Raw genomic sequence first — 27,652 nt, 5'->3', positions numbered from 1 at the left:
GTTTACTTTTCTACATTGGCTAGAGGTATAGGGGAGGGTTGAGATCTCACAAACATGTTTAACCCCACCGCATTTTTGCGCCTGTCCCAAGTCAGGAGACTCTGGCCTTTGTTAGTCTTGTATTATTTTAATATTAGTTTCTTGAATACAATTTGGAAATTAGTATGGCGTTCATTATCACTGAACTAGTATATATTTGTTTAGGGGCCAGCTGAAGGACGCCTCCGGGTGCGGGAATTTCTCGCTACATTGAAGACCTGTTGGTGACCTTCTGCTGTTGGTTTTTTTCAATGGTCGGGTTGTTGTCTCTTTGGCACATTCCCCATTTCCATTCTCAATTTTATTAGAACAAATATCAATGATATACCACAAGATCGTCATGCAATCGATAAAAAATAAAGACAACACGTTAAAAACACCAGGCATTAGTGGATTTTCATTAATCATGATTCACCAAAAGCCGAATATTTGAAAGCCAATGGTTTATAAAAGCTGCAATAGCTGATTAAAAATTAAAGAAGATTGTTCAAAATTGTATGTTTAATAATTTCATCTGCCGACATGATTGCAGGTTATAAAAACATGAAAAAGTCGTAAATAAAAAAAAATTGAAAGAAAATGTTCAACAATTTTATGCCTTAACGTACAGTAAAAAATACATTTATACTCAACCCTAACATACTATTTGGCTTAATGCGAGTTGATTAGTTTTCACTGTTTCTCCTAAATGATGGCCGTTTGGAACATATCAAAGATGTATGTTTAATAATTCCTAAATGATGGTCGTTTGGACAGTCTGCACCAAAAACTTTTTCAACTACTAGTCCAAAGACCAATATTCTGACATTTTTCTTATTTGGCCAAACAAAGTTTTGCAAAAACTTACTAGTCCGAATGAAATTTTACTAGTCTGGGGCATCGGACTAGTGGCTAACCGTGCAGACTGTTTGGAACATATCAAAAATGTATGTTTAATAATTCTTTAACTTAATTTCTGCATACCATTATCAGAGTAACAAATGAAATAATATTTTTGGAGTAAACTTTATACAACAGCTGAGTTTATTAACATGTTTATGCATGTGCACAGTACTTTAAAAATAGTTTGATAAAAGTTCGTCTAAATACTTGAGTTACGGTCATCTTTCAAAGTTACGACCATCTTGTGTCGGTTACGACCATCATCCAAAATACTATAGTTGACATTACGACCATCACAAGTTAAAGTTACGACCATCAAGCTCGAATATTTGAATGACTATTTTACGAAAATTGGAATGAATTTATGTGTCAAATTTGGTTTCAATAACAACACACTCATAATATGTGTATATGAGACAAGCGGTTTGACTCCAATGAACTTTTTACTGCACGAAAATCGGAAAAGAAAAACTTATCCCTAGAGTTGTCTCCCATATTCAGATGGTCGTAACTTTTAGTTACGACCATTCGCTTACCACCAGTGACTAGTGGCCTCAGGCTTTTTTATGCTCTTTCGTCGGGTTGTCACTTTTACACATTCCCCATTTCATCTCAGTCTTATTATTTACAAAAGGGGAGTGGGAAAAAAACCAACTGATAACTTCTCTTCTTATGTATTAAAATGTTCTGTATTCAATTATTAGAATATGCTATTAGCATGATTAGATGATTAGAATAAATATAAACATTAAATTTTCTGACTTGTCTCCCCTTAATTGGCTGAGAAAATGTAACAAAATTTTGTTTTGTATTTGTGAATAGGACATTATGTAATGTGATTTCTTCATTTTGATGTATCAAAATATTGGTTTACTTTCCTGAACTTTAGTGTTTTTGTCTTGGGATGAACAAAAGTCGGAAATATAAATGAAATTAATATGATGACAAATTTTGGTCTTTTATCTCTAAAACTAATTTTGACAAATGAGCAAATCAGATTTTCAGGAATCTTATCATAAATACTTTAATATATTTTTTGAAATTTTGATTTCATTTCTTCTCATCAATTACATTTCTATTCTGTAGAGCTCAAAGAAAATAACAGCAGCAGGATCCAGTGCAGATAGATACAGACTCCTCCTATCAGATGGACTACACAGTTATTCACGTAAATATGTGTATATTGCATATGAGTAAAATCACAAAATTATTTTCTTATCTTGTACAATTTCAAAAGGCTTTGTTAAAATTAGTTTGGAAGAAGTTATATGTACAAAGTATAAGGTAGGGTTTGAAAGGTTCAGGCCTAAAATAAAATATTGTTTGTTTCCCCCATCCCGACCGACTCTGCAAAAACAGTGCTACTCATAAAATTTTATTGTCAAAACTAAGTTAAATATTATTTTCATTTCCAATATCCTGGCTTGCCGGATTGTACGATATTGTTCAACCTTTTTGGAAAAATAAAATTATTTTCCTACCTACCTACCAACACCTGGCTCGGCAGGGTCGGGAATGGGGAAACAAACAATATATTAATTTAGGCCTCATGCTTTCATCATTTAAATTAAGTTCGTTTAAAAGGAAGATGAAGAAGGCCTTTCTGAAGTATTTATAGAAAACTGAAATTTAATTCAGATTTTTAAAAAAATTATCTAAAAGTTTTGACCACCAAAATCTTACAAAGGATGAACTTTATTTTGGTATTTCACTATAGAAATAATAGTGGGGACCAACAGATCTTTTTGAAAGACCACTAGAGAAAAAAAGATTTTGAATAATCTGTTAATTGAGATTGTTTATGGTTTAAAAATGTATGTTTAGTTTTCCATTTAGTTGTACATTTGTACATAGAGTATAATTGGTCAGAAAGGTATCAATGCCTTATATGAAGTACCAGAAACCAGTAAAACCAATAAAAAAGAAAATCCCAAAAATCAGCAGTCTGTAAATTCTTGAATTAGGACAAAAATGACACGAGTTCAAAAATTTTACACCTTTGCCAACATACACATTATACATTCATGTAACATATATATACATTACACACATGTATGTGAATACAGGCAATATTTTAATACCAAGACATGTAATCATTTTAGATGCCATGTTGGCCACACAACTGAACAACTTAATGGAGTCGGGGGAGATGGATAATTTAGCAGTGGTACAAGTTGACAAGTATTTATGTAATACAATCCAGGGAGACAGGTATTATTTTGAATACTGAAAATTCAGAAATTAATTCGAGGTTTTTTATTGTGAAAAATGCAACAAAGTTGTAAACGCAATAATTTAAACTCTCATTTTGAAATATTTTATATGTTACTGCAAAGTTTATGGTGAAGATTAAATTTTAATGCCAAATGTTCAGTCCTTACCTTAAATAGTAGAATATTGGCCTATATAGCTGTTAGGTAATTTCATTGGAACATTGACACATATATTGTTACAAAAGTTTCTAAATTTTAGGTGTTTAATAGCACAATTGCACTATTTAACATTTTTGCAGGTTTAGTTGTTTTATAAAAACAGAAGAAGTCATTGTATTACATTCTTTTGGTGTTAGGTTATTGGTCAAATCATGGAACATTGGCTTAAAGGAGATGTGACATGATTTTTTTTTTTTTTTTTTTTTTTTAAATAAATATTTATTTATACATAATTACCCCCAAAAAACATCGATAACAATATAATTATCGTTTAAATGGATAAAAAATAAATTTAAATGTATCGATCTGTCGCCATACTAATTATGCATATTTCAATCCCGGAAGTCACTCAGAACGAGGCTGTGACGTCAGTGGTTACATCAGTCATATTTGACTGACGGGTGTAAAGGCATAATAAGCGCAATTTCATATTCGAATATCTTCCAACAAAACCCATGACAGTGATTAAAAATTGTTCTGTGTTCTGCCAGTAGATGCAACAATAGGCATAAGGTAAATTTGATAAAAAAAAACCAAAAAAAAACGTTTTCTGAGTAACCCGCAAACTAGTCCCAAGAAGAGATAGGACTTCCTACCAAGCACTAGTCATAGACTTTGTTCCTCCCATTATACAAATGCATGTTACGATCGTGACCCAGAAGTTATGAAGAATCTCGAGGGATGTCCTACCATGAAGCCAAAACTTCGTCTAAATGCGGTACCTGACATTCCATTGACACAACCAACAACAGCTGAGCCCCACCTAAGCGGGGAGCTTGTGAGAAGCGGAGAATGGCTGAGGGAGAGAAAAAAAAAATTTCTTCGCAAATATTTTTTGCGTCCCTTATTAATAATTGTTTTAATAGTTTAGTCATATTTGTGTATAATTCTATAGCCAAATATATCTCAATGTTTAAAATTTGGTATTGTGTACCTCCTGCGTGTACCTCACTACCTGTTCACGTGTGCAGGTGTGTACACTGAAATTGGACATAATAAATTAAAAGTCATCAACATCGATCAGAAGTTACAGGTATGCGGCACACTTTCTCTGCAGTGCTGGGTTACCTTTGAAGTTGAAAGCTACAGGTGTCATGCCCCCGGGTGGTGATATATGACATCGGCAATACGCACTATTGCGTAACATGTGTCGAATCTGTGTACATCCATGATCACCTGGAGGCTCTCACCTGCTGGGTGCACAGGTGAGGTTGGAAAATATACTAGAGCAATTGTTACAGATATAAGTTACGTAATGCATATCTGTTTAACCTGTTAGAATAAACAATGGTCAATACCTTACTGTCGGATATGGGGGTTTGCAGAATAGAGAAAAGAGGACTGACAGTGCAGTTTAAAAAAGGGGGCGGATACAAAATAATGTGTTTGTGAATTTACTTAGCAAAGAATGGAGTATAATAATATTAGATAAGCAAAATAAATAGAGAATTAAGAAGAAATGCTTCTGAAGTAAATAAGTAATTAAAAAAAAAAGCCTGTCAGTCCCCATAACCAAGGACATATATTAGAGGTTAGTTATACGTCCTTGCCATAACCAATACATAACCTGTAGTGGGTACATAATTTTCTTCTGAGTTTTCTAATAAAAATTAGGCAGGTATGAAGGGTGTAGTGCAATAAGTTATTAGTACTTACCTATTCTATTTATTTATTAAAAATCATTTTATTTCTTAATAAAAAATAAATTGTGAAGAGATATCAAGTGATGCTTTTAAAATGACAGACCATTGACAAGGTTATCGTGGTGAAAAATTATATGCAAAAGGTGAATTGAATGAGAAACAAATATTTTGGCTAGTGAATGTATGCAAGTCTTTATATTGCATAAGACATGGAGATGAATAACATAGTTTTAACTTAAATAATGCAGAAAAATCCAACTGATACAGACCTGGGAATAGTAGATAAATGTATGAGTATAGACTGAGTTAGTTAAAACATATTTTACTTGCTGAATTAAAGCAAAAAGGATTAGACACAAGTGAATCATACTTATGAAGTCTTCTCCATAATACAATATAAAATTACAATAATAGTATGATATAATGGACATGCATATAAGGAAAACAGTTTATAGAATAATACTAGCTTTCATACGTAAAAAAAGAGAAAAAGAAAGTTTGAAAAGTCATATGATTCTGTGACGGTGACGTGTGTACTGATGATGACAATGCCATTATGATGTTCCGTGCCAGTAACAATAACCTCTATCAAGGCATAAAAAATCTGTTTGACCATTTTATGAAATTTTGAACATGTTTGAAAATTTGAATATTTTGTTCATTCGAAAGTTCCATGTGTCCGCAAATTAATAGTTTTGTATCTAAAACAATGTTTTCGGATAGCCAGTTGAGATTATTAAATAAGATTTTTCTACATAATGTGTATTTTGGACAAACAAAGAAGTAATGGTAGACATCATCAATATCTGACCCACAATGACAAGAAGGATCATTTATAAATTTATAATATTAGCTCTAAATAGATCATTGTTTAAGAATGAAGGGGAACATCTCAATTGCGTTAGATGATATTCAATTTCCTTGGGCCGTACAAATGAAACGTTTCAATTTTACATAATGGCCTATCGTTTTTTTAATTCTTTCTGTTATGCATTACTACTCTCTGTTTTCTGTCGTGTAGATAATCCTGAAACCAAGTTTCCGTCAATACCATAAGCTTTCATTTTACATATAAGGCCCCTATGCCAAACTTTGTCGAAGTTGAAGAGAAGTCACAAAATACAAAACAATTCTAGACTGAAGATATACCACACGGAAAAAATATCACAAAAAAATAAGCCAGTACTCATAGAACATTTTCAATGGGATTATTATGGAGGAGAAAAAGACCTGAATATATATTACTGTTTTAAAACTTCTTTAAATCTTACTTATAATACCCCCACCCCCTGTTATGTCATACTTATTACACATTCACCGACCGTGCAAGGGCTGTATAGCCAGTCAAGGTCGTTAAAAACTTCCATTTGTTGTTACACATTTATTTGGGGCAGCTTTAGTAATTCAAATATTACACCCAACACTCTTGGTAAGGTGATAGGTAATTTATGACGATTGTTGAGAATTGTTTCTAAATTATAAGAGAGTGATCTTGAAATATTTTATTTTATTACATTTATTCATTTTCGAGTTTAGGAAATTTTTCATGAAGCTTGATTAATGAAAAAAATTTAAATCATGCAAAGGATATAATTCATGCCACAATGAAGCCATTTATAGATACCAAGCCACTTTGACATGTTGTTTTTATAACTATTATTTGATCATTATTGATATCTATTTTGAATAAATTTTAGTAACAAAGTTACTTAATATATAATAGATCAAGAATTTTGTATTTTTTTAAATTATTTTTTCTTGTTATATCAAAAATAATTTCGAAAATAAATTGTGTCTTTTTGTCCTGTGAATTTTTGTCCGTGACTTTTTGGCTGTGACTTTCTGTCCTACATTATTTATGACCTGTCTTTTTGTATTATTAAATGTAATTCAATTACCTGTTAAACGTAAACATTTTTAAGAAATATCTCTTTATTTTTGGTGAAATTAATTATTGATATATTATATAGGCATTGCTTGAAAGATCGTCAATGTCGGATGACGAATTTATATCTTCTACTTGATTATTTTCAACAAGTAACGGCTCAAACTGATACGGTTGAATATCTTAAGTTTGAGAATTGCCTTGAAAACTGCTGTCAATACCGTCCATTGTTTAATTTTACAGGAATATGATCGACTTCGTCCTTTTTGAGACATTTTCTCAGATTGTATCCACTGACGTCATCACGATCACGTGACCGGTATCTCATTAAAAATCAAAGATTACGACAAGCGCTGGATTCTTTGACCATTAAAAGGCCGTTAAATGAGGTTTTGACAAGAAAAAATTATTACAATATGTTATTTGACCAATATTTATTAATTAATTAAAAAAAAAAAAAAAAAAAAAATTGTGTCACGTCTCCTTTAACTTCAATTGTGTTAGGTCAAAATAGTTGTTTTTAGATTTCCGGACTCATCAACAGACTGGAAAAAATGATTTTTTGAGTTCTGCTAAATACACATACTTTTTTGTTTGGCTGGAGTGAGTAATGACCAGATGAAAAAGTAGAAACTGAAGTTTGGTCTTATGTAATCACTTGTGATAAGATATTGTACTTTTTTTTGTAGACGTGTTTTGATACTCCTAGATCTTAATGTTTTAGCCAAAGGTAGTGATGTAGGAGTGAGGCTAGGAAACCCTCAGCAGTTTAAACCTGGTGAGGCAAGAAACGAAAGTAAGATTTGAGTTCAGAAAAAAACATTATTACAATATTTTAAGAACCAAGAGATGACAAAATAAGCTAATACCTGTATTGACGATGACTTTGATTTTTCTAGGATATGGTCCAGCAGTTAATTGCTACTGATCTTATATTGATACATACTAAAAAGGTCATCCATTGGTGGCCTTGAGATGATTTCTGCTCTCTGGTTGGGTTGTTGTCTCTTTGATATAATTCCCTGCTCCTATTCTTTATTGTATATATTGCTTTCGTCAAAGTTAACAGTAGTGTTTTTGATTTAATATAAAATTGACTCATAACCAATATCTTATTATTTATATTTATTTAAGAAATGACTGTAAAAAAATTCTGTCTGAAGAAATTTTTAAAGTGTGCACCACATTTTTTATCTCTGTTAATTCGAATAGACAAAAAAAATATTACAGTCATTATAATTAAATTCTTAAATCCATTTTAAACCTGAGTAAATCATGAAAAAATGTTGATGCCATCAATGTCACATGACAAAATTATGTCTATGAGCTGATAAACTAAACAATGTCAGGCAATTGGAAGACGCTGTACATCCAAAATTAAATACATTAATTTATTGTAGATGCAGCACAACCTAATGCACAGCCTGTAGCACAAGCACAGTCCCCTGTTAAAAAAGAACAACCATCTAATACATCAAATGGTAAGCTATTAAACATGTTAACATTGAACTGGACCATCTGACTTCTATTAAACATGTTAACATTGTACTGGACCATCTGACTTCTATTAAACATGTTAACATTGTACTGGACCATCTGACTTCTATTATACATGTTAACATTGAACTGGACCATCTGACTTCTATTAAACATGTTAACATTGTACTGGACCATCTGACTTCTATTATACATGTTAACATTGAACTGGACCATCTGACTTCTATTAAACATGTTAACATTGTACTGGACCATCTGACTTCTATTAAACATGTTAACATTGTACTGGACCATCTGACTTCTATTAAACATGTTAACATTGAACTGGATCATCTGACTTCTATTAAACATGTTAACATTGTACTGGACCATCTGACTTCTATTAAACATGTTAACATTGTACTGGACCATCTGACTTCTATTAAACATGTTAACATTGTACTGGACCATCTGACTTCTATTAAACATGTTAACATTGTACTGGACCATCTGACTTCTATTAAACATGTTAACATTGAACTGGACCATCTGACTTCTATTAAACATGTTAACTGGACCATCTGACTTCTATTAAACATGTTAACATTGTACTGGACCATCTGACTTCTATTAAACATGTTAACATTGAACTGGACCATCTGACTTCTATTAAACATGTTAACATTGTACTGGACCATCTGACTTCTATTAAACATGTTAACATTGTACTGGACCATCTGACTTCTATTAAACATGTTAACATTGTACTGGACCATCTGACTTCTATTAAACATGTTAACATTGAACTGGACCATCTGACTTCTATTAAACATGTTAACATTGAACTGGACCATCTGACTTCTATTATACATGTCAACATTGAACTGGACCATCTGACTTCTATTAAACATGTTAACATTGTACTGGACCATCTGACTTCTATTAAACATGTTAACATTGTACTGGACCATCTGACTTCTATTAAACATGTTAACATTGTACTGGACCATCTGACTTCTATTAAACATGTTAACATTGAACTGGACCATCTGACTTCTATTAAACATGTTAACATTGTACTGGACCATCTGACTTCTATTATACATGTTAACATTGAACTGGACCATCTGACTTCTATTAAACATGTTAACATTGTACTGGACCATCTGACTTCTATTAAACATGTTAACATTGTACTGGACCATCTGACTTCTATTAAACATGTAAACATTGTACTGGACCATCTGACTTCTATTATGGTGACTTGAATAATCTGGTATCACTCAGATTACAATTCTACCTTGACAGGTAAGTTTGTATTTAGCCTATAAAATACTTATTTAGCCTTGAGAATTGAAAGGTCAGTTTCCCATTCATACAATAGAGGTTGATAAATTTGGCTTCATGCCATTTACCTTGTCCAAAATTAAGGTCACTTTATTGTTATTGTGATATTGTTAAAGTACTAAAGAACCCTATATTCTGACCAATATTTAAAACTTTGTGCATCTTGATTTAATTGTTAAAAATCTGTTAATGTTGAATTTTAGGGGTCATTTTAGGCCTTTTAATTGCATATTTCTTTACATGGTAGTTTTTTTTTTTCAGATATAAAAAAAACTATCTGCTTGACTGTTATAGAAATAGACTATGCTTGCAGGGTCTTGTTTTTTGTTTACACCAAATCTGACAGATTATTATTAAGTTGCAAAATATTTTAAATGAGAGCTGAAATTTTTTCTATCTTTAAATGTGCATTGAACAATGTTGAAGGTTAAAATAATCATAATGTGAACAAGAATGAAGAAAACATCTTGGTCCCCAAAAAAAACGTCATCAACCAGGATATAATATTCCAAATTTTAATTTATTATACTAATATCAGTTGAAATCTCAAGCCACTATTTTGCATGTTTACAATGTAGGTCATGTCCCAACAGAAAATCTGAATTTGACAGTACAATGTACTCTTAGCACAAACACATAAGGTCACTGTGAAATAGACATCTAGGGCAAGAAACAGTCAGTTATACCAAACCAGTTTGACTAGATGTCTAGTTTAAAACCAGTTTGACTAGATGTGTCCTATATTTTGATAATGTAAATGACATGAGGACCTGCATGGGTTTTTTAATATCTGTATTCTTTAAATTTTTAGGGCATTTTTCTTTTAATAGCCTTAAAAATAACTCTCATTCTGTATTAAAGCAAATTCTCATGAAAATGATTTTACTATATAGTCTTTCTGTTACAAGATTATTTATCAATTATGCACATTGATCATTATATTATCGGTATTGCATTACAGTTACCTAAGTTTCCTTTTTATTTTGCACATTTATTCTTTATACTTTTGCACCGCATTATTCTCTATTCTTTATTTTGTTGTTCATTTTCTCTATTCTCTATTTTTTGTTGCTATTACATTTATTCTCTATTCTGTAAACCCCATTCAGACCCTTATAGGTAAACTTCTATTGTATGAATGGGATAAATTGACCTTTCAATTCTGAAGGCTAAATAAGTATTTTATAGGCTAAATACAAACTTACCTGTCAAGGTAGAATTGTAATCTGAGTGATACCGGTGTTATTCAAGTCACCATAAACATGTTAAATTGTACTGGACCATCTGACTTCTATTAAACATGTTAACATTGTACTGGACCATCTGACTTCTATTATAAAATGTACAAAAAATGTTTATATTACTGAAAATTATGGAGGAAGAAGTCATATGGAAATGAGAACGTTGATAAATTCATGTGATTTAAGGCAAGTAATATTTTACTTGTATAGAGTTAACCTATAAAACATGCAGGTTATACATAAAGTAAATAGGAGCCTCAGTAGCTAAATGTTTGATAAAGGTTCTACCACTGCATTGAGTGCATGTCGTCACAATAGGAATTTTGCAAAAAAATTTGATGTCACAATTGAAATAATTGAAATTTGACAAATGAAGAACTGAGATCACAAGAACCACACATTGATTAAATAAAAATAATCAACAGGTCAGAAAAGGTTAAATTGAGTAAGAATTAGAGAAAAATAGTTTATGCACTGTATCACTTGTGTCAACACTTCAAACCCTGCATGTGTGTTATACCCATTGTTCTTTGTCTAAGATTGACAGTTTTCCTGCTGAGGGTACATAGGTGGTGGTTCTCTCCTGGCACACCAAAAATGACCACATGATATACCGGTAGTCAAAAGTGCTGAAACTGACATTACACCCCAATCAATTACTTAGTAAGCACATGGCTTCTCTGACAGGTAACTTATAGAGTGAAACAAATTGATATTTTTGCAAAGTTTAATTGTTTAAGATTGTGTTTAGATTGGGAAAAGGGGAACCACTGATGATAAGTCAATAGTTTATGGTATGCAGTTGAAATAGCATTTGCATAGAGATTATTTGGCCCTTCCCCTTCAGTAATTGTTTATTGACATCAAATGTCAGAGTATTTTCATTATGATTTTAACATTTGCTTTATTCTTAAAAATACACTTGGAACACCTATATCTGTGTCATAGTTTTATAACTTGAATCCCCTGCTGTGTACCATATTATTACTATTTATTGAATTGTAATGGTATTATTACTTGTATTACTGTGGGCAGATTCATTATTATTCGTTGGATACCAATTTCAAATAATTTCATGGGAAAAAGTGAACCACATAATTAACCTTCAACAAATAACACATTTTCTATAGGCTTGTGTACAGACTTCAGCAAAACCACGAAATCAGATATCCACGAAAACGCAAGATTGCTTTAATCCATAAAAATTGGTACCCCAAAAATAAATGAATCCACAATACTTGTTTGTCAGTTGCAAATTGTGAATCTATCTATTGTTTGTTCTTTGTAGGGCCCACTTCAGCCTATAATAGTAGACCTCCACAGAACACAGGCTCTAACTTCAGACAAGGTCAGTTATTTATCATGATAAGATTTACTAATACTATACATGTCATATATGAATTTGTAACTTTTACCTGTTTTGAAAATTGTATATTTCATAATTTTTTATTTCATTATTCATGTATGTGTGTCTGTTTGATATTTTGTAATTGTTTGTTATATTTCATTGTATTTCATGAGGGCCTCAGGGAAGATTAGCTTTACAGCTAACTGTGTAACCCTCTTTAGATAAAGAATTATTATTATTATTACTACTTTAGTCAAAGTTTTCACTGATACTACTTGATTATTTGATACATCAAATCTCCAAATTTCTGGCTTTTTAAAGAAATTGAAGGTTTTTGTCGAGCCTTCGACTTTAGTCGAAAAAGCGAGACTAAGCGATCCTACATTCCGTCGTCGTCGGCAGCGTCCACAAATATTCACTCTGTGGTTAAAAGTTTTTGAAATTTTAATAACTTTCTTAAACTATACTGGATTTCTACCAAACTTGGACAGAAGCTTGTTTAGGATCATAAGATAGTATCCAGAAGTAAATTTTGTAAAAATAAAATTCCATTTTTTCTGTATTTTATATAAATGGACTTAGTTTTTCTGCGGGGAAACATTACATTCACTCTGTGGTTAAAGTTTTTAAAATTTGAATAACTTTCTTAAACTATACTGGATTTCTACCAAACTGGGACAGAAGCTTGTTTATGATCATAAGATAGTATCCAGAAGTAAAGTTTGCAAAAATAAAATTCCTTTTTTCTGTATTTTACTTATAAATGGACTTAGTTTTCTTAGTTTTTCTGCGGGGAAACATTACATTCACTCTGTGGTTAAAGTTTTAAAAAATTTAATAACTTTCTCAAACTATCCTGGGTTTGCACCAAACTTGGACAGAAGCTTGTTTATGATCATAAGATAGTATCCAGAAGTAAATTTTGTAAAAAAATAAATCCACTTTTTCCGTATTTTACTTTTAAATGGACTTAGATTTTCTGCCAGGAAACAACACATTCATGCACTCTGTGGTTAATTTCTTATACTATTTTAAATTTGTACCAAACTTGGACAGAAGCTTGTTTATGATCAAAAGCTAGTATCTAGAAGGAAATTTTGTTAATATTTTGTACCTGTGTACCTGTATTTTACTTATAAATGGACTTAGTTTTTCTTCCAGTTAACATTACATACAGTCTGCAGTTAAAGTTTTTATACCCCCGCTTTAAAAAAGGGGGGGTATACTGTTTTACCTCTGTCTGTCCGTCAGTCCGTCCATCAGTCCGTCAGTCCGTCCGTCAGTCCGTCCGTCAGTCCGTCCGTCAGTCAGTCCGTCCCATGAAACTTTCGTCACATTTTTCTCAGGAACTACACATCCACCCTTTCTGTAATTTGGTATCAACATTTATATATGTCAGCCATACCGTGTGATGCGTTTTCAGATTCATCACTTGACAACTTCCTGTTTACCGAACACTTGTCTGATTTTACACATGATAGCCAAGTTGAAAATTTTCGTCACATTTTTCTCAGGAACTACAATACAAGGATTTCTGAAATTTGGTTTCAGGATTTATATAAGTCAGCTATACCGTGTGATGCGTTTTCAGATTCATCACTCGACAACTTCCTGTTTACCGAACACTTGTATGATTTTACACATGATAACCAAGTTAAAAATTTTCGTCACATTTTTCTCAGGAACTACAATACAAGGATTTCTGAAATTTGGTTTCAGGATTTATATAAGTCAGCTATACCGTGTGATGCGTTTTCAAATTCATCACTCGACAACTTCCTGTTTACCGAACACTTGTATGATTTTACACATGATAACCAAGTTAAAAATTTTCGTCACATTTTTCTCAGGAACTACAATACTAGGATTTCTGAAATTTGGTTTCAGGATTTATATAAGTCAGCTATACCGTGTGATGCGTTTTCAGATTCATCACTCGACAACTTCCTGTTTACCGAACACTTGCATATTTTTACACTATTAATATTATCCACTTGCGGCGGGGGTATCATCAGTGAGCAGTAGCTCGCAGTTTCACTTGTTAAAACATTTATTAGATTCATAAACTATCCTGGATTTTTACCAAACTTGGACAGAAGCTTCTTACAATCAAAAGATAGTATCAAGAGGAATATTTTTATTGATTTTTTTCCTCATTTTTGTTAAGCCTGCGATTTACAGCAAAAGTAGGCGAGACACTGGGTTCCGCGGAACCCTTACAAATTTTTTAATTCTATAAGAAAATATATAATTGGAAAATAAATGTAGTATCAAATGTTAAAATAAATATCTGTATACTTTGTAAGGGTTGTTCCAGATTTAAGACCTCAACCATCTGTAAGGCCACACCAATTTAATTTCTTGTTCTACGGATTTTTGGACTCCAAAAATTGGGCGAGCGAGCGATTTGAAAATTTTTATAAAAAAATATTTAATTTGTAAATTTTTGAGGCGAAGCTTGAAAAGTAAAGGCGAGCGATTATAGATTTTTTTTGTAAACATAAAATAGTAGGTTTTGACAATATTAAAACTTGATTTATCACTTGCACTCTGACTTTTCTTTAATTTATGAAGTGTTTTTTCCCTGTTCACCAAAAAATAAATGAATAATTAGATGTGGTATATATATGTGTGCCAATGAGACAGTTCTCCATCCAAGTCATCATCAGGTTGGGAACAACCCCTCAATGTTATAAAATATCCCTTTTATGAGGGGTCAATATAAGTTATAATATATTTTTTTGTAAAAAACACTATTTAGTACAAAAGGGTTCATATTTTCCCAAAGAACTATATATCTATCTGGTATTAAATGGTCAAAACATGTCCAAAAATTTTGTAATATTCCTGGACTTTAGCCATGTTAACACATATCATATAATTTTATATTATTCAAAATAAGTGGACCCCTCTTTTAGAAAAGTTGTTTCAAATATGATGTATTTCTCCTCTTTTTAAGTAAAAAATTATATGCTTTTCCAAGGATTTGTATAGTAGCACTATACAAATCCTTGTTTTTTTCTATTTTCTTTTCTACAAAAGTAAAATGACCCCTTGCCTGAGGGAGGTTAGTTCCCAACCTGATAATAACAAATTCAGGTCATAGTTCGGCCTTTTACACAGGGCTTTGACCCAGACCAAACAGCAAGCTATATAGACCCCAAAGTTACTAGTGTACACTATTCAAACAGGAAAACCAATGATCTGAATTATATATACAAAACGGAAAATACCTATGAACCACATCAACAAACGATAACTACTGAACAACAGGCCCCCGAATCAATCCGGACAGGTGCATAAACATGCAACGGGTATGGATAGTTTTTTTCAGCCGGCATACAATATAATTGCAGTTGAAGGCAACTCTTCTCCTTCAGAAGTTCTGCATACTTTATTCTGACAACGAACATTTTTGATGGGGAATGTAAGTAAGGGGGAAGAAAACCAATTTACAGGTATTTTCCTCTGTTATACGATATATTTATATCGGAGCACTCCCACTTGGGATATATGGGTTTAATGTTTAATCAAATTTTTACACAGATATTTAAACAGTGTGGTGGGGTGCTTTATGGGTTTAAAATCATTAAATACAGGTAAGGCTGATTTTAAAACAAGTTTTAACATCTTTTTATAATATTTACAAAAAAAACGGTGAGGGAAATGGACACGATTACATTTCCTGATGTGGGAAGTGGGAATATTAAAAAAAAAAAAATAGGTGCCGGCGGGTCCGTCGAACAAGGAATTAAATTGGTGTGGCCTAAAATTAAATTTTCATTTAACTAAGAACTTTTAACAAATTTCTGAAGAAAATCCAACAACCCACAATTTATTGATTTTAGTGCCACCCGCTACCCCAATGCAGTTAAATCAGGAACAGTCCAAAGTGATATTTTCTATTTGTCAAAATATATGCAACAGGAAATATGTGTTTCTTCAATTGGAAATGTTATAAAATAATTTTTTTTAAATGTGTAAAAAAAATAACCCATTATTAATGAATTTTAGGTAATAATCCACCAGCCAGTAATTATTCAATAAAGGCAGCCCCTGGAACCCCAGGGACACCAGGCAGTACAAGAGTCCATTCTATTGCCAGTCTGACGCCATACCAAAACAGGTATCTATAGCTACATGAGGCAGTTTCAATTATAAAAATGTTTATAAATCTAATAGATAAACAGGGAGTGTAAAGGGTGCATTACAGTCTTATAATTCTTACATAATTTGCATATTAGGAAAAACGTTAATATGATTGGTAGATCATTCAGGATATGTTACATATTTCAGACTTCATTTATGTATTTCACACTTTGAATTTTTTTATACCAATAAGAGCTAATTTCTTAATTCTTGTAGAGGAAGACTTTGGTTGGCTTGCTTGCTTTGTTTGTATAAACTTTAGCTCAAGCATTGTAATTAAGAGTTAAATCTGCAAGCATTAGGAAATAAGCTCTTAACATAGATTCCATTTTGTCATTAAAACATACATTGATTAGTAGAAGGAGATATGAGGTACATGTAAATTTTGATATGATAGCAGTGAGTAAACAAAAAAAATAAAAAAACGCAAGAAGACAAAACACATTTCTACATTATCATTATTATCTTCTAGTGTTGTTCCGATGATCGGAATAAGTCGGAAATCAGTTGGACGGGCCTGGCAATGTCGATAATCGATTGGGATTTTGTTCAATCGATTGTCGTTATAGTTTCCGGACTTTAAGCTTATCAACTTCCGGTCCGTTTGCGGTTTGCATTTTATATGCGCAGTCAAACAAATAATAACAAAAAATATCAGTCGATGACAATAACAATGTCAAACATCTTATAATTAAAGACATAACCAATTTCCTTCTTTATAAAGTGACAAAAGCATATTGACTATAAACATATACAGATTGATGGAACTTTATTTAAAATTAATAACTTTTAATGAAATACTTTCTTTCAATACCGGTACTTGTTACTTAAGGTTGTACATAAAATCATTCTGATTTTAGACAAAATAATTTCTTTGCTTCATAATAGAACATGTTGCAAATTGCCTTTTATTAATGTTTTATCCATTTGTAGCATCAAAAATGTCATATTCCTTTCCAAATAGCTTGTCAAATATCGTTTATTTTGGTAAATTTTCCGAAATTTGTGCGCCATTGAAAAATATAAGAATCACGAATCGGATACGGTTTAAATATGTAATAATTCTGCACTCTTGCAATTATAAGTTCAGACGCACGAATGACACAATTGACAGGAAAATAATGAAGTGGTTATAATGCTAATGAGACAGCTTTTATGGCCACCAGATGTCATTGTTACCTTGATTAAAAACTCCTTTTTAGCTCACCTGACCTGACTCATCACTTGGTTTCGTCGTCCATAAACTTTTACAAAAAATCTTCTCTGAAACTACTGTGCCAAATTTAACCAAACTTAGCCAAAATCATCATTGCGGTATCTAATTTAAACTAGAGGCTCTCAAGAGCCTGTGTCGCTCACCTTGGTTTATGTGCATATTAAACAATGGACACAGATAAATTCATAACAAAATTGTGTTTTGATGATGGTGATGTGTTTGTAGATCTTACTTTACTGAACATTCTTGTTGCTACAATTATCTCTATCTATAATGAACTTGGCCCAGTAATTACAGTGGAAAATATTTTCTAAAAATCTACCAAAATTTATGAAAAATGTAAAAAAATTGACTATAAAGGGCAATAACTCCTAAAGGGGTCAACTGACCATATCAGTCGTGTTGACTTATTTGTAAATCTTACTTTGCTGAACATTATTGCTGTTTACTGTAACCTCTATCTATAATATTATTCAAGATAATAACCAAAAACAGCAAAATTTCCTTAAAATTACCAATTCAGAGGCAGCAACCCAACAACTGGTTGTTCAATTCATCTGAAACTTTCAAAGCAGATAGATCTTGACCTGATAAACAATTTAACTCAATGCCAGATTTGCTCTTAATGCTTTGGTTTTTGAGTTATAAGCCAAAAACTGCATTTTACCCCTATGTTCTATTTTTAGCCATGGCGGCCATCTTGGTTGGTTGACCGGGTCACCAGACACAATTTTTAAACAAGATACCCCAATGATGATTGTGGCCAAGTTTGGTTTCATTTGGCCCAGTAGTTTCAGAGGAGAAGATTTTTGTAAAAGTTAACGAAGACGACGACGGACGCAAAGTGCTGAGAAAAGCTCACTTGGCCCTTTGGGCCAGATGAGCTAAAAATAAATTTACAGCTACACATCTCAAGACACTCATCATTTCTTAATATATAGTTTTCAAGCAGTGAAAGGGAGGAAATCAAGTAATCAAACATATAACAGTGTTCTTTAAATTTTGATTGGATTACCTGCCCTGCTTTTAAATTCTCTAAATTGTCCTTTAACCAGAAAAACCCTTGTTTTCCCCCTTTTTTGCCCCTTATTATACGACCGCAAAAATTAAAAAAATTTTGGTCGTATATTGGTATCACGTGTCGTCTTCGTCGGCGTCGTCCGAATACTTTTAGTTTTCGCACTCTAACTTTAGTAAAAGTTAATAGAAATCTATGAAATTTTAACACAAGGTTTATGACCACAAAAGGAAGGTTGGGATTGATTTTGGGAGATTCGGTCCCAACATTTTAGGAATTAGGGGCCAAAAAGGGCCAAAATAAGCATTTTCTTGGTTTTCGCACTATATCTTTAGTTTAAGTTTATAGAAATCTATGAAATTTTGACACAAGATTTATGACCACAAAAGGAAGGTTGGGATTGATTTTGGAAGTTGAGGTTCCAACAGTTTAGGAATTAGGGTCCAAAAAGGGGCCCAAATAAGAATTTTTCTTGGTTTTCGCACCATAACTTTAGTTTAAGTAAATAGAAATCTATGAAATTTAAACCACAAGGTTTATGACCATAAAAGGAAGGTTGGGATAGATTTTGGGAGTTTTGATCCAAACAGTTTAGGAATAAGGGGCCCAAAGGGTCCAAAATTAAACTTTATTTGATTTCATCAAAAATTGAATAATTGGGGTTCTTTGATATGCCGAATCTAACTGTGTATGTAGATTCTTAATTTTTGGTCCCGTTTTCAAATTGGTCTACATTAAGGTCGAAAGGGTGCAAAATTAACCTTAGTTTGATTTTAACAAAAATTGAATCTTTGGGGTTCTTTGATATGCTGAATCTAGAAATGTACTTAGATTTTTGATTATTGGCCCAGTTTTCAAGTTGGTCCAAATCGGGGTCCAAAATTAAACTTTGTTTGATTTCATCAAAAATTGAATAATTGGGGTTCTTTGATATGCCAAATCTAACTGTGTATGTAGATTCTTAATTTTTGGTCCCATTTTCAATTTGGTCTACATTAAAGTCCAAAGGGTCCAAAACTAAACTAAGTTTGATTTTAACAAAAATTGAATTCTTGGGCTTCTTTGATATGCTGAATCTAAACATGTACTTAGATTTTTGATTATGGGCCCAGTTTTCAAGTTGGTCCAAATCAGGATCCAAAATTATTATATTAAGTATTGTGCAATAGCAAGAAATTTTCAATTGCACAGTATTCAGCAACAGTAAGAAATCTTCAATTGCACAGTATTGTGCAATAGCAAGAAATTTTCAATTGCACAGTATTGCGCAATAGCAAGAAATCTTCAATTGCACAGTATTGTGCAATAGCAAGTATTTTCAATTGCACAGTATTGCACAATAGCAAGAAATATCTAATTGCACAATATTGTGCAATAGCAACACTTTTCAATTGGAGTTATCTTTCTTTGTCAAGAATAGTGGTTGAATCAACTTAAATCATTGTTTTATACAATGTACAATGTATATATTCACTTTTACTACCAACTGATAAATTAAAACAATCTTTACCATTCAGTGATAACAAGCACTTTTTTTACATTTTAATATTTTATGATGTATTTAAATGAGTAGTTATTGTTGCAAACTCCATCAGAAATTTGAATTGAGATCAGTTTTGGAATAAGGAGAAGGGGGATGTGAAAAAAAATTGTAAGGGGGGGTTCAAATTTTCTCATTTCAGATTTCATAAATAAAAAGAAAATTTCTTCAAACATTTTTTTGAGAGGAGTAATATTCAACAGCATAGTGAATTGATCAAAGGCAAAACAAAACTTTTAAGTTCATTAGACCACATTCATTCTGTGTCAGAAACCTATGCTGTGTCAACTATCTAATCACAATCCAAATTTAGAGCTGAATCCAGCTTGAATGTTGAGTCCATACTTGCCCCAACCGTTCAGGGTTCAACCTCTGCGGTCGTATAAAGCTGCGCCCTGCGAAGCATCTGGTTGCTTATAAATTTGAGCCATATCCCCCATAACCACCCCTTTGTAGTGTGGAAACTTGTGGTATAATTTCAGAGAGAGTTATACACTTAAACTGAAAACTACAAAATTGCTTATTTGGGCCCCTTTTTGGCCCCTCACTTAATGAAACCCCCCTTGGAGTAAAAACCCAAAAACTCAATTTCAGCCTTTCCTTTCTAGTAAAAAACCTTGTACTTTGAAATACTTTTACACAACTTATTGTTCTGAAACTAGATAAATGCTTGTTTGGGGCCCCTAAATCCTAAACTGTTGGGACCATAACCCCCAAAATCAATCCCAACTTTCCTTTTATGCTAATTATCATTTTGTCAAAATTTTATTGATTTCTATTCACTGATACTAAAGTTATTATGTGGAAACCATCCGTTTTCGAACAACGCTGACGACGACGATGACGACAATGTAATACCAATATACAACCAAAATTTTTTTAATTTTTGCGGTCATATAGAAACATTACTAAACATAAAAACGCTATAGAAATATTAAAATACTCTAGTTTTATAATGGATTCACAGATTACCCAGGGGAGTAGTAGGAAATATAAAAACATCAAAACCAGAAATGTAAGACTAAGTTTCCCCCCCCCCCCCCCTCTTACCCGTGGGAGATGTGGCAATGGCTGACCATGGTTAATGATTAGGTATGACTAGTATCCTTGGCTTCCTCAGGTAATGACCCTTATTCATTTCTTCACAGATGTTTGCATGGGGTCCCATTTTTCACATTAATATATTTTATTCTCTGAAGTTAATTTTCATATATATTTAATCTTAAAAAGATCTGACAGAGTGTATTTACCCAAAATAAATAAAATTTAAATAGCTATTATGAGGTCATGTTAGAGCTTTACACATGTCAAAACAGTAGATTTAAATAGATATTGATATATATATATATATATATATATATATATATATATAGAAAATAGGACAAGGAAGTAATAATAAAGTCAGACATTTGGATTTTATAAATGGCATTCGCAAGTTCAATACAAAAAGGTCAAATTCCAGTTGGATGTCAGTTATGTCAAGGTGGAAATAAGATTAAATGGAAATGTAGCACATGTGAGTCGCTCATGTGTGACAAATGTAAGGATGGAGTCCATCTAAAGATTGGGAAAGACCACAAAATACTTAATATTAATGACCTTGGAAAATCTGAAGGGTCAAAGGACACAATAATATTCAGTGAAGTCAAATGTGATGAACATTCTAACCAAGCTTGCTGTCTATTCTGTAATACATGTAATAAGTTTATCTGTCCAAAGTGTATCACTAAAGTTCATAATGGACATGAGTTAATTGAAGAAGAAGACTATAACAAAGGCAAAGTAGAACTGAAGCCAAAACAGAAGAGTGAAATTAAGTTAGAAATATCCAAAGTTTATACAACAGATCTTACTGATATTTACTTTATAGCAGTATGTTCGGATGGTTCTATGTGGATGGGGGATCAATGGAGATCAAAGTTACAACATGTCAAACTAAGGGAGAATAGAACTAAAGTAATAACAAGTCTAAACATTAGGATTTGGGGAATGGCTAAAACTCATTCAAATAACATTCTTGTTACAACAACAGGTGAGACTAAACTCAAACTAATCAACACCATGACAGGGGAGATAACTGATTCCAGGTATGATGTAAAACCATTGTATCAAACCAGTATACATGTGACCAGTGATCACAGAGTTATCATAGGAGCCTATTCTGGAGGTAAGGCATTACCTGTCACAGGAAGACGTGTAGTGGTGGTAATGGATCAGGAAGGAAAACAACTACAGGAATATGAACATGACAAACATAAGAAACAATTATTTAGTTTGCCCAGATTTCTAACCAGTACCAGTACCAAACGATTATTTACCTTCCCTAGACATGTCACCTGTACCAGCGATGGTAACATCTGTGTGGTGGACTGGTTAGATAATGATGGCAGAGGTAGAGTGGTAGTGTTATCACCAGGAGGAGACATACTAGGAACTTACACCGGGCATCCTGAGGTCAACACTGAGGAGAAACCATTTAAACCTCGTGGAATACTAACAACACCATCAGATAATATCGTTGTTACTGATATGAGCATTCATTTTTTGCATATACTGACAGACCAAGGACAAAGTATTATTTACTACAATCTCAGTGACATGGGGATCTTATATCCATTATCCCTTGCTCTGTCTACGACAGGAACTATCTTTATAGGATGTTTTAATAAGACAGATAGTCCAGACACTACAAAGGCAAAACTTTATGAGTTAAACTTTTCTGGATTCTAAAGATTCCCTTGCTCTGTCTAAATCAGGAACTTTTTATAAAGGATGCATTAATAAAAAAGAAAGACCAGCTACCATAAAAACAAACTTTATAATGTTATAAGAATAATCGGGATTAAGAAGATGATCATTGTTTAAAAAGAACTATCTATATAGGATAACATGAGTTAGAATTCTTTGGATTTTATTGATTCAGGAACTAGATTCAGAAATTAGTTTAACTATGGATTTGGATTTGAACAATAATTTGAATAATATAACATTTCGATTGAAAACTCATAAATTTCTGGTTTTTTTTTTAACATTGATACATGACAAACAAAGCCAGACAATCTCTGCTGATTTTTAACTGATTTTGTGTTTTCATTATGAACCATAAAAACAAATTTCTACAAAGCATCAAGTCTTTAACTTTTATATTAATTGGTACAGGTTGCAGCATATTTGTTAACAATAGATGCAAATATTTTTTTTAAATATTTTTTTTTAATAAATTTTACATGGTTTCGATATAGGACAAGAGTCTGGAAAAGGTCATGACCTTTTTTGAAAGGTCAGACACTGAAATGACGTATCTTGGATAAATACCCTTTTCCAGTTCAGGAGTCATTGGCTTGAATGATCCCCATTATGGCAAGCTGCTTTTATTTGTTTTCCATTGTCAAGATATCTTTTCAAGTTATGTAAGATATATTACAAATAATATATAAAGGACAAGGTACGATAAGGTCCCTTTTTGGCCCCTTATTTTCTCATTTTTAAAATGATCTGTTTTTGAAAGCTACTTATTATGTTAAAATATTCCCTGATGCTTGAAGTTAGTTTGGATGAACTTCAAAATCACGAATTTTAACAACTGGGTGAGGTGAGGGGGGTAATCTTTCATTTATTATTCAAATATTGTAATTTTTATTCCTTTTTCAGGTGTTTCTTAAAACTATTTTTTAGTTTTTAAGTGCCTGCACCAACGTGACTCAAGAATTTTTTATTCTAATGTCAATAGCACTGATTTTGCTGTCTAAATCGCCCTAATTTCTTCTGGGTCACGTAGGCACACCCTTTTAAATTTTAAGAAACAATGACTAAAAATCATTATTTTTCCTTCTTTTAACCTTTCTGGTGCCCTTTTATCCCAATAATCTCACTAAGTTTCTAAAATTAATAGTTTTGAAGTTAATCCAAACAAACTTCAAAACTAAGGGAATATTTTAATGTGATAAGTAGTTTCCAAAGCAGAATTCAAAAAATGAGAAAATAGGGGGGTCAAAAACAAGCCTTATCGTGCCTTGTCCTTTAATGAATTAACACATTATTTGGATACAAAAAATCATTTGAATTGCAATTTAAATCAATTTTTTCCCTGTTTCCTGTTTTATGATTTCATCTTTAGAAACTGCAGAGATTATCAAAGAAATATTTTTAAAAGGACAGGCGAAAGATACAATGGGACCTTCGAACTCATAATTTGAAATAAACTGACAATGCCTCACAAGGCTAAACTAGAGGCTCTCAAGAGCCTGGGTCGCTCACCTGTTACTGTGTTTACTGATGCCGTCCATCTTTGTTGGTAGGCAGGGTCATTAGACGTTTTTTAGCTCACCTGGCCCAAAGGGCCAAGTGAGCTTTTCTCAGCACTTGGCGTCCGTCATCTGTCGTCCGTCGTCGTCTGGCATCGTTAACTTTTACAAAAATCTTCTCCTCTGAAACTACTGGGCCAAATTTAACCAAACTTGGCCACAATCATCATTGGGGTATCTAGTTTAAAAAATGTGTCCGGTGACCCGGCCAACTAACCAAGATGGCCGCCATGGCTAAAAATAGAACATAGGGGTAAAATGCAGTTTTTGGCTTATAACTCAAAAACCAAAGCATTTAGAGCAAATCTGACATGGGGTAAAATTGTTCATCAGGTCAAGATCTATCTGCCCTGAAATTTTCAGATGAATCGGACAACCTGATGTTGGGTTGCTGCCCCTGAATTGGTAATTTTAAGGAAATTTTGCTGTTCTTGGTTATTATCTTGAACATTATTATAGATAGAGATAAACTGTAAACAGCAATAATGTTAAGCAAAGTAAGATTAACAAATAAGTCTACATGACCGAAATGGTCAGTTGACCCCTTTAGGAGTTATTGCCCTTTATAGTCAATTTTTAACCATTTTTCGTAAATCTTAGTAATCTTTTACAAAAATCTTCTCCTCTGAAACTACTGGGCCAAATTAATCCAGACTTGGCCACAATCATCATTGGGGTTTCTAGTTTAAAAAATGTGTCCGGTGACCCGGCCAACTAACCAAGATGGCCGCCACGCCTAAAATTAGAACATAGGGGTAAAACGCAGTTTTTGGCTTATAACTCAAAAACCAAAGCATTTAGAGCAAATCTAACAGGGGTTATTTGTTCATCACGTCAAGATCTATCTGCCCTGAAATTTTCAGATGAATCGGACATTTCGTTGTTGGGTTGCTGCCCCTGAAATGGTAATTTTAAGGAAATTTTGCTGTTTTTTTGGTTATTATCTTGAATATTATTATAGATAGAGATAAACTGTAAACAGCAATAATGTACAGCAAAGTAAGACCTAAAAAGAAGTCAACATGACCAAAATGGTCAATTGACCCCTAAGGAGTTATTGCCCTTTATATAGTCATTTTTTTTTAACAATTTTCACAAAATTTGTAAAATTTTACTAACATTTTCCACTGTAACTACTTGGTCAAGTTCATTATAGATAGAGATAATTGTAAGCAGCAAGAATGTTCAGTAAAGTAATATCTACAAACACATTACCATCACCAAACCACAATTTTGTCTTGAATCCATCTGTGTCCTTTGTTTAGTATTCACATAGACCAAGGTGAGCGACACAGGCTCTTTAGAGCCTCTAGTTTTAAATAGATATCCTAGTATTATGATTGTGGCCAAGTTTGGTTAAATTTGGCCAAGGAGTTTTAGAAAAGATTTTTATATAAGTTACAAAAATGACAAAAAGTTGTTCAATATTGACTATAAAGGGCAATAACTCCTTAAGGGGTCCTCTTACAATTTTGATCATGCTGACTTATTTGTAGATCTTACTTTGCCGAACATTATTGCGGTTTATAGTTTATCTCTATCTATAATAGTATTCAAGATAATAACCAAAAACTGCAAAATTTCCTTAAAATTACCCATTTTAGGGCAGCAACCCAACAACAGGTTGTCAGATTCATCTGAAAATTTGTGAGGGGATATATCTTATTCTGATGGAGATTTAAATCTTGAAAGATTTGCCCTTAATGTCTTAGTTTCAAAGATATAAAGCAAAAACTGCTTTTTACCACTATGTTCTAATTTAAGCCATGTCGGCCATTTTGTTTGGTAGGCTGGGTCGTCGGACACATTTTTTAAACTATAAACCACAATGATAATTGTGGCCAAGTTTGGTTAAATTTGGCAAAGTAGTTTTAGAGAAGAAGATTTTTAGAAAAGTTGCAAAAAATGACGAAAAGTTGTTAAAAATTGACTATAAAGGGCAATAACTCTTTAAGGGGTTGACTGACAATTTTGGTCATGTTGACTTATTTGTAGGTCATACTTTGCTGAACATTATTGCTGTTTACAGTTTATATCTATCTATAACAGTATTCAAGATAATTACCAAAAACTGCAAAATTTTCTTAAAATAACCATTTCAGGGGCAGCAACCCAACAACAGGTTGTCCGATTCGTCTGAAAATTTCAGGGCAGATAGATCTTGACCTGATCAACAATTTTACCCCAAATCAGATTTGCTCTAAATGCTTTGGTTACAAAGATATAAGCCAAAATATCATTTTACCCCAGGTGTTCTATTTATAGCCATGGCGGCCATCTTGGTTGGTTGGCCAGGTCACGCCACACATTTTTTAAACTAGATACCCCAAGGATGATTGTGGCCAAGTTTGGTAGAATTTGGCCCAGTAGTTTCAGAGGAGAAGATTTTTGTAAAAGTTTACGGACGACGGACGCAGGACGACGGACGCCAAGTGATGAGAAAAGCTCACTTGACCTTTCATGTCAGGTGAGCTAAAAATGTGTGGTTAGACCCGGTCAACCAACCGAGATGGCCACTATGGCCAAAAATAGAACATACAGGTAAAATGTAGATTTTGGCTTATAACTCTGAAACCAAAGCATTTAGAGCAAATCTGACATGGGGTGAAATTGTCTCTTCAGTGAAGATGTATCTGCCCAGGAATTTTCAGACAAATCTGACAACCCGTTGATGGATTGCTGCCCCCAAATTAGTAATTTGAAGGAAATTTTGCAGAGTTTGGTTATTATCTTAAATATTATTATAGATAGAGATAAACTGTAAACAGCAATAATGTTCTGCAAAGTAAGATCTACAAATAAGTCAATATGACCAAAATTTTAAGTTGACCTCTTAAAGAGTTATTGCCCTTTATAGTCAATTTTTAACAATTTTCATAAATTTTTGTATTTTTTGTTAATTTTTAAAAAATATTTTCAACTGTAAATACTGGGCCATGTTTATTATAGATAGAGATAATTGTAGCACCAAGAATGTTCAGTAAAGAAAGATCTACAAACACATCCCCATCATCAAAAACACAATTTTGTCATTTTATATGTGTCCGTTGTTTAATATGCACATAGACCGTCCAAGGTGAGCGACACAGGCTCTTGAGAGTCTCTAGGTCATTAATACAGGTAGATAACTTT

At 32.7% G+C, this 27,652-nt stretch overlaps 1 protein-coding gene across 1 annotated transcript in view; it reads left to right on the top strand.

Moving 5' to 3' along the window:
- Nucleotides 1–27,652, top strand: part of LOC143076763 (replication protein A 70 kDa DNA-binding subunit-like) — a 76,243-nt gene that overhangs the window by 23,445 nt on the left and 25,146 nt on the right. Inside the window, exons 3-8 of the mRNA XM_076252627.1 lie at nt 2,008–2,089; nt 3,024–3,132; nt 7,571–7,677; nt 8,282–8,362; nt 12,234–12,293; nt 16,308–16,419. Coding sequence (XP_076108742.1) covers nt 2,008–2,089; nt 3,024–3,132; nt 7,571–7,677; nt 8,282–8,362; nt 12,234–12,293; nt 16,308–16,419 — 551 coding nt within the window. The remainder of the gene's footprint in view (nt 1–2,007; nt 2,090–3,023; nt 3,133–7,570; nt 7,678–8,281; nt 8,363–12,233; nt 12,294–16,307; nt 16,420–27,652) is intronic.

The sequence above is a fragment of the Mytilus galloprovincialis genome, chromosome 5 (assembly GCF_965363235.1).
Source record: "Mytilus galloprovincialis chromosome 5, xbMytGall1.hap1.1, whole genome shotgun sequence".
Taxonomy (NCBI): Eukaryota; Metazoa; Mollusca; class Bivalvia; order Mytilida; family Mytilidae; genus Mytilus; species Mytilus galloprovincialis.
The sequence above is the reverse complement of the archived record's forward strand: the minus strand, read 5'-3'. Positions and strand labels throughout refer to the sequence as shown.